At 38.0% G+C, this 12,500-nt stretch overlaps 1 protein-coding gene across 1 annotated transcript in view; it reads right to left on the reverse strand.

Moving 5' to 3' along the window:
• LOC143040627 (uncharacterized) overlaps nt 1-12,500 on the reverse strand; it is a 32,121-nt gene that overhangs the window by 1,174 nt on the left and 18,447 nt on the right. Inside the window, exon 3 of the mRNA XM_076211804.1 lies at nt 1-916. This exon is cut by the window's left edge and continues 1,174 nt beyond it. Within this exon, the coding sequence (XP_076067919.1) occupies nt 774-916 (143 nt within the window). The 3' untranslated portion in view covers nt 1-773. The remainder of the gene's footprint in view (nt 917-12,500) is intronic.

A 12,500-nucleotide genomic window follows, 5' to 3' on the forward strand; every position in this document is an offset into this window, starting at 1 on the left:
TTAATTACAATTCGTAAATATTATCATGTTCTCGGCATTATATGCTTTTCTCTAATTGATATGTAACTTTATAAAAAAAAACAGTGTGTACGACACATAGATATCAACCACCCTCACCTCCACACCGATGAATCACAGTAACTTCCCCATTGACTTCAAGCCCAAAATAGGCAACAACAAAAAACTCGTACACATTGGAAAAAATACTAACACTACCTTAAGAAAATAAAAAGCACTAGAAAATATGCTAACACTAGGTTAAGGAGCTTAGTTATCAACAATACTAAACTTGGATTAAGAACCAAAACTGCAAGAGGAAGACGAAGAAGAGAAAGCAGAAAAAAATCGAAAATAAACTCAAGTTCCACGGAAAAATGACGGTAAACAAAACAAGAAAATGAAGCAACTGGGTCTGCCCCACTTGTATATCCACTTCAACTTCCTTCCGTTTCCAACTCTTTCTACGCTTTACTCCCCCCCCCCATCCCCATACATCCTCTCCACCTCACATTTCCCGCCTTGTAGTAATAGGAAACAACACAGTCCCTCGAGTGGAAGTCAAGACACCCCCCCCGGGACGAAGGATATCTTTCTTCCTGTCTGAGAGACGACCAAGTCATGGCTGCAGTGGGCAAAATGTCGCCTCGCTTCTTTGTCGACCGATACGACCCGAAAGGTATTGGCCGTGGAGTCCCTCCCTTCTGATGCATTCCTTTCCTCCTGCGAAGGATGGCGTAGAAGAAGGGCCTTGTCTACAGCGCCCCTCACTTCCGTCATTCCTCTGAAGCCCTGGATACATTCCGTTCCAGTCGTACCAGACAGACCACTATCACCAGCAGGATCAGAGTCATCACAGCACGGACAGTGAGGAGACCCATGTGCACAGGAATAGAAATGCAATCCTCAGTGTCCGATGCTGAAAGAAGACAAAAGAATTTCTTAAAGAGATGTCTATCTGCGTGTGTCCGTGTGTTGAGTGTCCGTGTTTGAAGTAAGCCATGAAACGAATACAAATCTTATATTAGAATGTGATATTCAGAAAGTTCTCCGCATAGAATGAAAGAATTGCCTTTGAAAGCTCGAAGTTATCATGTCACATAAAAACCACGGTTAAAAACTAAACATTATATATCATTTACGTGAACAGGACTAAATGTGCTAATACAGATAATTAACACATCTCTATACTATGGAAGCTATCACCTCGTCAAGCCTAAGCAACGTCTACAAGACCGGCGGGCACAAGTATAGTTGATATTTGAGCCATTTTTATTTATCAATCTTAACATTTGCTAGCTCATTTGGCGGTCGTTGAAATAATACTTTTAGATGTTAAGGGGACGAGAGAAACAGAGAGTGAAAGATAAAGGTTTGATCCACACTTTGGAAACGATGTGAGTAGCGGAGCAAGTAAAGGGCTGTTTCATTCTACGGATTTACTCTACTAAATCGTAGCTAGTTATCTTGTTCAGAACCAGTCGAGATCTGTACTAGGAAGCAAGGTAACTAACCACGAAGGATGCGACGGTTATCACTACATCAGTTTTTGGTCGTGCAGTAATATTTACAATGTGAATGTGACAGAAGTAGGTATTTACATAGTTGAGTGATACACTCAATATTAAATAAGAAATATTTACAACTATGATACATAGAAAGGACATGGCATATTTTAGTAATGCATGGTGAAAAAGATCAAATATATCGATGATTCTTTCTGTGGACGTACGCTTTTCAACGGTTGTATCATTGTGCGGACCAGGTGTCCTAAAGGTCAAGGTCAGGTCGGCCTAATTACAGTTCAGTAGCCTCTTGTTGGGTTCTGGTTAGACCTGACGCTCAACAGCAGTTTGGTGCTGCTGCTGTGATGTACGCGACGCCGTATGCCTGAAACCTATTTTCTCGTAGTGTGACATCCTGTGACGTGTAGTTGTGACGTTCTGTGACGTGTAATATATCAGCTATCAGCCGCTGTCCTCATCGATTTAAGCGTAGGAGATAATTCAATAATATTTACTTAAATCTAATGACATGTGGAGAGTAGATACAATTCCGTTCACCTAGAATATATGATCTTACATAGTGGCTTTTTGCGTAAGCTGTATCTAGGAAGAGGAGTAGGTGGAGTTGGTGAAGAGATGAGAGAATATTGTGATGGAATGGTTTTTGGAGATGGAGATGGAATATGCTGGAGGTCTAGGCCTCAAGGTACTACTTTGATATTACCTTTGTGTACTACTGCCTATGTTAAATTCTGCAAACAAAGTGCTAAGCTAATAACGCGAAAGGGTCCCGTGAACTTAGGAGAAAATTTCAATGTGGGTGTGTGGTTGAGGGTGTACACAATGTCTCCAATTTCAACTATGCAATCTCTCGCTCCTGTATTATGAAGCCATATCATATCGTCTTTGGAGAGAGTACGGGTATTGTGAATTCTCTTGAAGAGAGTATTGAAATTTTGTACTTTTACTTTGATGTAATCGTCGAAATTGTAAATGGGGGTGGGTAAGTCTGACGTAAGGAGATCATATGGTAGCTTTTTGTCCGAGCGAAAGAGGACAAAAAGTGGTGACTCCGATATTGACCTGTTAATGGCACTGTTAATGTATGCTTGGGTCATTGGCACATGTTCATTCCAAGAAGAATCTGTGTCAAAGACAAGGTGGCGGAAAACATTTAGGATTTTGCGGTCCTGTCTCTCGACTAAACCGTTAGAGCTAGGGTGAAAAGGGGTAATGTAGCATTTGGTAATGTGAAAGTGTTTACAAATGTTTGTGATAATTTAATTTTTTATCTCTGTTCCGTTGTCTGAAATGAGTGTTTTAGGTGTATTTTAGGGGCATATAAATTTGTTAATAATTGTTTGTGCAACGTGTTGTACTATCTTGTCTGGAAAGGGTGAAAGAATGCAGAATCGGGAAAATGGTCTACACAAAGAAATATTGTTTCCCACTGGGGATGAGTGATAACTTAACAAGAGTAATAACTACTGTGTTGATTTGTTTACAAGGAGTAGGATAAGTTAAGATGAGAACATGACCGATAATATGACCTTTGTGTGAAGCGCATGAATGGCAAGCATCAATGTAGGCGTGTATATATTTTTTCATGGTTAACCAGAAGTACTGCAAACTAGTTTGTGTCAACCATTTGTCCTTCCCCTGGGTGGGCATCTATGGGTGAATATTGTACGAGTTTCAGAACTTCGGGAATGAGTTCCGTAGGAACAACAAGCCGAAGCACTAGACGGTTGGGTTCATGTTTGTTATTCAGTGTTGTGGTGTGATACAGTTCTTTATTCATTAAGGTGGAGTTGTCGATATTTGGAGGAAAATAATCTATGCCTGTTGTATCACCAGAGATGAGGAAGTATACAACACGTTTCCAGAGGGGATCTGACTTTTGCGCTGTGGCAATACGCGCTTGCGTACGGTTGACAGGAGAGGGGTCTTGACCGATGAAAGTGACGTGGCGACTGAGGGCGTCTGCCACCACGTTCACTTTTTCGTGAACAAAATGGGATGTTGGCATGATTTTTTGTATGGTGAGAAACCAGCGTGCTAATTTGCCTGGAAGATTTTTTCCCTTTGAAGAGGTGTAAGATTGGTTTGTGGTCTGTGTGGATATGTATCTCATAACCAAGGATTATCTTTTTGACGTGCATAAGGGCATATATTACAGCTAGTGCTTCTATTTCCGTTACTGAGCAATTTTGATCATGTTTGTTGAGTGTGTGGCAAGCATAGGCAATTGGTCTGAGTTTTGTGTCGTGTTGTTGCATGAGGACTGCGCCGATGCCTGTGTAGTAAACGTCCGTGTATATTGCAAAAGGAAGCTTGTGATTTGGAAAAGCAAGGACAGGTGCAAAAGAATTCTGTTCGTGATGGAGAGCGCTGACGTAAGTGCGAGACATGTGTCTTGACCTCGCGTTATGTGACGTCGATCGTATTATGTGGGCTACTGTGTGTTTGAGGTACAGACTGACTGTAGATGAAGTAAGATGCTGTAATGATTATAATTTATCTTATATTATTTGTTTTTGTTTTATCATTTATCTGTCTGATTTTAATTTATTATTAGTTATATGTTAATTTATTATTTACTATTTACCTGTTTGTTTATCATTTTAACTATACCTATGCATTTATTTATGTATTTTATTTGTTATTTACATTATTATAGTTTTTATTTATTATTTTATTACTAATATGATTTTTTTTTTTTTGGGGGGGGGGGCATCCGACCTAGATATGGATCAAAAGGTCTCCTGTCGGCATGCTCCGCCTTTGTAATCCTTTGATGTGAGCAATTGTTCTTTCCGTATCGGAGAATTTCCTGGAAAATTCTACTAGTGTGGTGCTTGTTGTGAATGGAACTGTACCCTTTTTTGGGTGTAATCGAGAAAGTAGTCGGAAATAGACTAGCATTGAGACAACGTGTTCGAGTGAGATATTGTCGTCTGTAACCCAGTCTGAGATTTGGAGGCTTTCCCTGATCTCTCTTTTGAAAGTGGATGCAATTTTTGCTGCTCTTTCTTTTGTTTAATATGGGCCGGTATTGTACGTTATGACCAATTAGTAGAGGGGTAAAAGTGAGCCAAATTGATCAAATACTGCAAAGGAGTTTTTGAAATGTTTAACAAGCTCTGGATATGTGTCTGTTTTCTCAAAAATGTCGGACTGGATTATATCACTTGCGAGTGTGCAGTTGAGATCTATCCTTGATTTGAGAATGATTTTTTTTTTTTTTTTTTCATCGTCTGTGACATTTCTACAGATTTCAGATTAAACTTCGGAAAATAGATTGTGTGCGAGAATGTTCCGTCCATTGAATTTTGGTAAACTATTTTCTTCGTTGATTATTGTTATGAGATTTTGTGTCTTTGGAGGGGGTTGGGTGGAGAGTTGTTATCGGAAGTGGTAGACATGTTTGGAGTGGGTGAGATTTTGTCAGAACGGGAACCAGTGCAATAATTGTGTCTGGGTTGAGATGTTTGGGACTGCATCATGAAATGTAAACACAAAGGTAACAAGAGTAGCCACTAGATGAAATTTATCACGAAAATTGTATCTACTTACCAAAAAGGATATAGTTATGCTCTGGTTCCTGGGTTATGAAGTATTTAAGCTCGTGGTGAGGTGAGATGAACACAGATGTAATACAGTTTATATACATATATATGTATATATATATATATATATATATATATATATATATATATGTGTGTGTGTGTGTGTGTGTGTGTGTGTGTGTGTGTGTGTGTGTGTGTGTGTGTGTGTGTGTGTGTGTGTGTGTATGTATGTATATATATATATGTATATATATATGTATGTACATATATATGTATGTATGTATATATATATATGTATATATATACATGTATGTATATATATATATATATATATATATATATATATATATATATATATATATATATATATATACACCCGGTACCCGTACTTTGGAAATATATTTCCTTTAAGAAGTGGAGGGTCATTGGAGGGGTTGGAGAAAAGAGTCTGGCGATGGCGGGTGGTCGGTCAACTTGTCCGCGCGTGACAGTGGTCATGAGATGGGGCTTTAGTCCGTGACGCCGGGGTGTAGCTTTGTCCGTGTTGCCGGGCGATGGCGGGTGGGTGGTCAACTTGTCCTCGCGTGGTAGTGTGCCTGTGGCGGGACTTTTGTCCGTGATGGCAGGTGAATCAACAAAGGAGGTCTGTGGCTAGTAGTAATGTTGTCAACTACGCTAGAGTTGATTGCCTCGTAGTAATGTTCCTGGCTACGTTGGAGTTGATTTCATTGTAGTGATGTTTCTGGCTACGTTGGAATTGATTTCCTTGTAGTAATATTTCTGGCTATCTTGGACAAAGTCCCTAGATAAACTTGAGTTGTGGAGTGGAGCTGTTACGAGAATGTTGGGTTGTGGCGAGGTTTGAATCTCAGCGGCTGATACCAGAAAATATGGAAGGTTTAATTCACACTTTGGAGACGATGTAAGTAGAGGAGCAAGTAAAAGGCTATTTCGTAGCCAGTTGTCCTGTTCAGAACCAGTCGAGATCTGCACTAGGAAGCAAGGCAACTACAAAGATTGTGACGGTTGCCACTACATAAATTTTTGGTCGTACAGTAATATTTACAATGTGACAGAAATAGGTATCTACATGGTTGAGTAATACACTCAATATTAAATAAAAAAAAATATTTACAATTATGACACATACAAAGGACAAGGCATATTTTGGTAATGCATGTTCAAAAAATAAAATATAAAGATAATTCTTTCTGTGGACGTACGCTTCTCAATGGTTGTATCGTCGTGCGGACCAGGTGTCCTAAGGGTCAAGGTCAAGTCGGCCTAATTACAGTTTAGTGGCCTTTTGTCGGATTCTGGTTAGATCTGACGTTCAAAAGCCGTTTGGTGCTGCTGCTGCGATGTACGCGACGTCGTATGCTTGATATCTATCTTCTCGTAGTGTGACGTCCTGTGGTGTGTAGTTGTGACGTCCTGTGACGTGCAATATATCTTCTTGCAACAAGAGAAACAGAGAAAGAGGAAGCTAAAGAAAGAGGGAGATAGCGGTGGAAAAGGAAGAGAGAAAGAAAGATGGCGGTGGAAAAGAGAAAGGGAGAGAGATTGACAGATATAAAGAGTGATGGAGGAGGGAGGGATACAGGAAAAGAGAGAGATTGCGGGTGATTAGGTGAGAAAGAGAGAGAGAGATGGCATGGGGAAAAGGGAGAGAGATGGGGCAAATTATAGAGTGTTTGCGTGAGCAGACATGTATATATATATATATATATATATATATATATCTATATATATATATATATACTGTATATATATATGTATATATATATATATATATACTGTATACACACACACACACACACACATATATATATATATATATATATATATATATATACATATATATATACATATATATATACTTTATATATATATATATATATATATATAATGATAAAGTAGTAGCATCTGTCTGTCTGTCTGTTTGTTTGTTTGCTCACGAGCTCCTCCTAGGGTTTTGGAGATAGACCACCATAACCATATATATTCTGATACCCTATCACTCCAGGTACTTGGATAACTATATTTCATTAAAAAAAGATATTTGGCCAGGGTTAAGGGTTAAAGGGGTATGGTGGGGTAACACGCCACTATTGTAGTGTCTCCTTAACACGATTGTCATTTTGTGACAAAAATTACTCCTATCAAACAAACCATTGTATGTGTTCATAAATATCATTCATATTTGTGAAATTGATGTTATCACAAACTATGTTAGCCTTTGTAAGGAGAAAACATGTAAATGTAAAATGATTGTGCAATTTTACCAAATGTTTAAATATATATATATATATATATATATATATATGTATATATATATATATTTTTTTTTTTTTTTTTTTTTTTTTTTTTTTTTTTTTTTACTTTTTCGCGGGTGGTAAAATCCTCAGTTTCAATGATAATGAAAGATTAATTAAATGCTTCTCTTATGTTTTTATTTCCAAAGAGTGTCTCCCTCCTTAATTTTTTCTTACTTTCTTAACATTTTATTTGTGTTACCTTTTCCATTGAGTAATATTGATACGTGTAACCTTTCTCCACAAATTCTATCAAAATAGAATGATCATTTGCCCGCAGCAACGCGCTGGTAATTTGGCTAGTACACACACACACACACACACATATATATATATATATATATATATATATATGTGTGTGTGTGTGTGTGTGTGTGTGTGTGTGTGTGTGTGTGTGTGTGTGTGTGTGTGTGTGTGTGTGTGTGTGTGTGTGTGTGTGTGTGTGTGTGTGTCCGTGTGAGGCAGATGGAAAACATACAAATAGAACGAGAGTTTATTCTTTAACTAGTTTTGCACTATGGCGTTTCTTCAGAAAGAATATTACACTACAGAAAATACTGGCAATAAATACAGAAAATGTGTGGGTAATGAACTAGGATAGGTCTGAGTTCAAGGAGGCAGGACTCGCAGTAATGGTTATAAAGTGGACAAATTTAAATTTAAAAAGGAAATAAGCAAGAATTGGCTTACTAACAGAGTGGTCGACGTATGGAATAGACTTAGTAACCATCAAGTAGTAAGCGCTGAAACTATCAGTTCTTTTAAGAAACGATTAGACAACTTTATAGATGGGGATGACAGGTGGTGATGGATACGTAGCTGCCTAGTGTAGGCCTTATGGTCTCTTGCAGTCTTCTTCATTCTTATGTTTTTATGTTCTTATGTCCTTGCGTGTTGGTCGTACTGTCACTCCGTGGAATGCTTCTGGTGATCATTTGTCCCGTTTTCTTTCATTCTTTTGCTGTGTGCCGGTTTGGCACAAGGCTGACCTCTTCGTTGACGTCGGCAGGCGGGTTTACACCAAAGACAAATACACATATTTCCCAAGTCACGTAATTCTCTGCTTATAGAGTTGTGCTTGGAAGAAAAGAGATACACGCAGACTTGCTCGCTGGCTTAGCGGAGGCCCTTAATCCAACTCTGATTCAGAGCCCTTAACTCTTCGCCGGTTGATCGTGGGAGAAGAATTAGGGAGCTTCTCTTGCCGACCGGCCCGCACCCACGCCTGGCCTCTTCTCTGACGTTGGCGAGTGGGTTTACACTTCTGACATTTACACACAATTCCCAAGTAACGTAATTCTCTGCTTTCAGAGTTGTGCTTGGAAGGAGAAAGATAAAACAACACTCACCTGCCTGCCAACCTCCCCCCCCCTCTTGCACCGCCATTGGATCCACTCTCCTGACTACGCTTCGGATATCGCTCGTTCATCGCACACGCCCAACCTAGAGCTAATCAGGAACGTGCTACCTAGCTGGGGTTAATCAGCATCTCTACGCGCGGGTAGTGATCTCAACTCACTTCCCGTAAGATACATACACACACCTCTCACGAACATAGCCACAACCCACACACAAACACCTACACGTACTTTTTCTTCGACTAAAATTCGCTTCCTTTCTAACTTATTCTTATACTACATTTTTTCATTTCAGTTTACCTCCCATTAAAGATTTTTCCATTTTTCCACCTTTCTCTACTGCTACGTCTCCTACCATTTTCTCAGCTTTTGATGATTCTAATTCCAGGCGTCACCGCCGCCGTCCAAGTTCCCTGCCCATTTCTCCCGAGCCACGACCACAAACCGCCCCTAATTGCTCACGAAAAAGCGCATTTTGGCAATAGCCCTCTTTTTGTACACTACTATCATTTCATTTTCTTACAGACATTCTTCCCCTCCCATAAAAACCGATCCCTCGCGAGCGGGTGGTCTTCTCTCGCAAGTCGCAACTCTCTCCGTCCTTTTGCGTAGTCTCTCTATACCCCTTTTCTTTGCTGGCCTTATACTTAATTTTTTCCTCTTTGTAGGACTTAGAAATTTTCTTTTCAAGTCGTTAGATTTCTCGACTTTGAATATTGATTCACATGTGATATGCCCTGGCGACTTTAGCCTCTCGTGTTCTACCTTATACTTTTTATATATATTTGAACTATTTTGGCAAAGCATTTGATATTGTCGTAGTTTCTCTAATTCTTGTTTGCTTTTCAGTTTGTTGTTTACAAATCTGTAAAATAGTTTTGGTTGATCTTTACACTTTTCTATGACATCTTTTGCGTATTTTCTTTTCTCTTCTCTGCGCACCTGTACATATTCATTTCTATAATTAGTATATATTTTCTATTTTTCATTTTTTTTTTTTTATCCAAGCTTTATCCCTTTTGTCTTTTAACTCCCTACATCTTTTGTTGTACCAGCACTTTACATATCCTGTATTTTGCATTTGTCTTGGCATATACCTTTCCACTACTTTATAGATTTTTGTCAAAATACTCCATTCCTCTTCTACTGTTGTTTCCTCCTTGTGTATTCTTTCCCAGTCAGCTTTATGAAAGATTTTTTTCATTTTGTTAATTCTTTTTTTCATGCATCAATCTTCCCTTTGTGTATTGTTATTTTTTTCGTGTATTTTTCCTCGTTTAGTTCCAGTTCAACCAATATGTGGTCACTTTTTCTTATTGGTGTCTTATATTCGATCTTGTCCACTATTTCGGGTTCTGATGTGATTATTAGGTCCAGTCTCGATGGTTCTTCCTCATATCTATACCTAGTAGTCTCTTGTATCCATTGCGTCATTGTATGTTCAATAATCATATCAAGTAATACATTTCCCCATAGGTCATCTCCACCATTCACTGTCATCTCTTCCCAGCAGTTTTCTTTATAATTAAAGTCACCCATTATAATCATTCGTCCTCCATCTTCCAGTATCTTACTTAGTAATATTCTGGTGTCTTTTAACATATTATTGTGTTTTCTCTCTTCCCACGAAGATATTTTAGGAGGCACATAATTTACTGCAAACTTTCTGCTCTTCTTATCCTTGTCCTCCACTTCCATCGTAATCAACTGTACACTATTCTTTCCATATGTGATATTCCTCACATCTATATCCTTCTTAGTCAGGAACATAACTCCACCCCCTTGTTTTACCTCTCTGTTTCTAATCCAACAATTATATGCTCTATGTCCTACACTGTTTGGTGGTAGTGGACCTTTCAATTTCGTCTCTACAATTCCCATTATGTCCGGTTCTTTTTCCTTCAGGTAATCATTCATTTCGTTCAAGCCTGTTATTAAGCCAACTATATTTGTGTAAGCTTCATTTCTCTTTTTATCCATACCTTTTTATGTTGCTCACTGTCTGCTAGTTTCCTTGTTTTTGCTAAGATATTCTCTGCTGTCATTTGTGACCTGAATTTAACATTGATAGGTCTGATCTTATCTGTATTACATTTCTTGAGACTATATATTTCTTCAATTTGTTTTCCTATTTCAGGTTCATTTTCTTGAACTACTTCTAATATATTATTTACTTTTTCCTATTCCTCCTTTATTCTTGTAGTTCTATTTAGATTATACTTCTCTTCCATCCCTAATATAATTATACACCTCTTTTTATCTGCTAAGTCTCTTACTATATTCTCCTTCTCCCTCATCACTTTAATAACTGTGTCTTCAGTTTGTTTTTCCATCTGCTGTATCAATATATCATTACATACAATTTTGTTGTTCTCTTGGATTTTTTCCAACCCTGTGCTTTTGCTTTATTGTTCCTCTTTAATTCCTCATTCTCATCTTTTACTTCTTTTAACTGTCTCTTTAATTCTTCTATTTCTTTAGTTAGGTTTTTGTTCACCTTTTCTAGTTCTTCAAATTTTTCAACTCTCTGCGCAATCTTTGTTATTTTACCGAACCTACTCTCCCAATGTCCAGTCATGTTTTCAAGTTTTTCCTCTAGGCTTACTAATCGGGAGAGGTTGATACCCCCCCACATCAAATCCCTGGAAATTATTATCTTCACCTTCCATTGTGCTGCTCTTATCTATATTTCTAATCTTTCCATTTTTGCTAATCCCTTCTTCTTCACCAAAATCATCCGGCCTCCGTTTGTTTACAAGGCGCCTAGCCTCCTGGACCAAGTCTTCCCCTTCCTCATTTCCTTCCATTTTCCTCAGTAATCCCTCCCTTCTCCTTTTTCATTGCCTTCCCACTACACCACAAGCTTTCCCCTTTCCTATATATACAAAAAGGTTCTCCCTTGTCGTTGACATCCACGATTTTTTTTTTTCTGGAGTTCTTATCTACGCTGTCACTTCGACTGTCGTGTGTGTGTATTTACCTAGTTGTATTTTACGGGAAGGGGAGCTATGCTCGTGGGGTCCCGTCTTCATATCTCATTTTATCTAAACTATTTTTAAATTCATGTATTGTTTTTGCACACACCACTTTCTCATCTAACTTGTTCAAATTGTTTATTACTCTGTGAGGAAAGCTGTTCTTTTCCAAGTCTCTTCTATAGCTGTCTTTTTTTTTTCCGTGTCCTCTTGTATTTCTGTCATCCCATTTTATCAGATTCTCTCTATCAGTAATTTCTATGCCTTTCATGATTCTGTAAATAGTTATTAAATCTCCTCTCTCTCGTCTTTGCTCTAGTGTCTGTAGTTCAAGTTTTTCTAGTCTCTCTTCATATGATAGTTTTGAGAGTGTTGGTGCCAGTTTTGTAATTGCTCTTTGTATTCTTTCAAGTTTTTTTTATACATTTTTTTTGTACTTGGTGACCATATCGTTGCTGCATATTCCAATCTTGGTCTTATCAGGGTGATTAGGATTTTCTTCACCATTTCTTCATCCAGGTATATAAATGCAACTTTGATTGTTCTTATTAAATGATAAGTTTCTCCAAAAATTTTATGTATATGTTTCTCAGGTGACATATTATTCATAACAATGACTCCCAGGTCCTTCTCATTTTCTACTTTTTTTATTCCTTCTTCTCCCAATTTATATGATCCTGTTATTCTGTTTTTGCTTTTTCCAAATTCCATTATACTACACTTTTTTGTATTGAACTCCATCTCCCACTTCCTACTCCATTCCTGTACTATATTTAGATCT

This window comes from Oratosquilla oratoria, chromosome 29 (assembly GCF_046742065.1).
Source record: "Oratosquilla oratoria isolate Oo_2021 chromosome 29, ASM4674206v1, whole genome shotgun sequence".
Taxonomy (NCBI): domain Eukaryota; kingdom Metazoa; phylum Arthropoda; class Malacostraca; order Stomatopoda; family Squillidae; genus Oratosquilla; species Oratosquilla oratoria.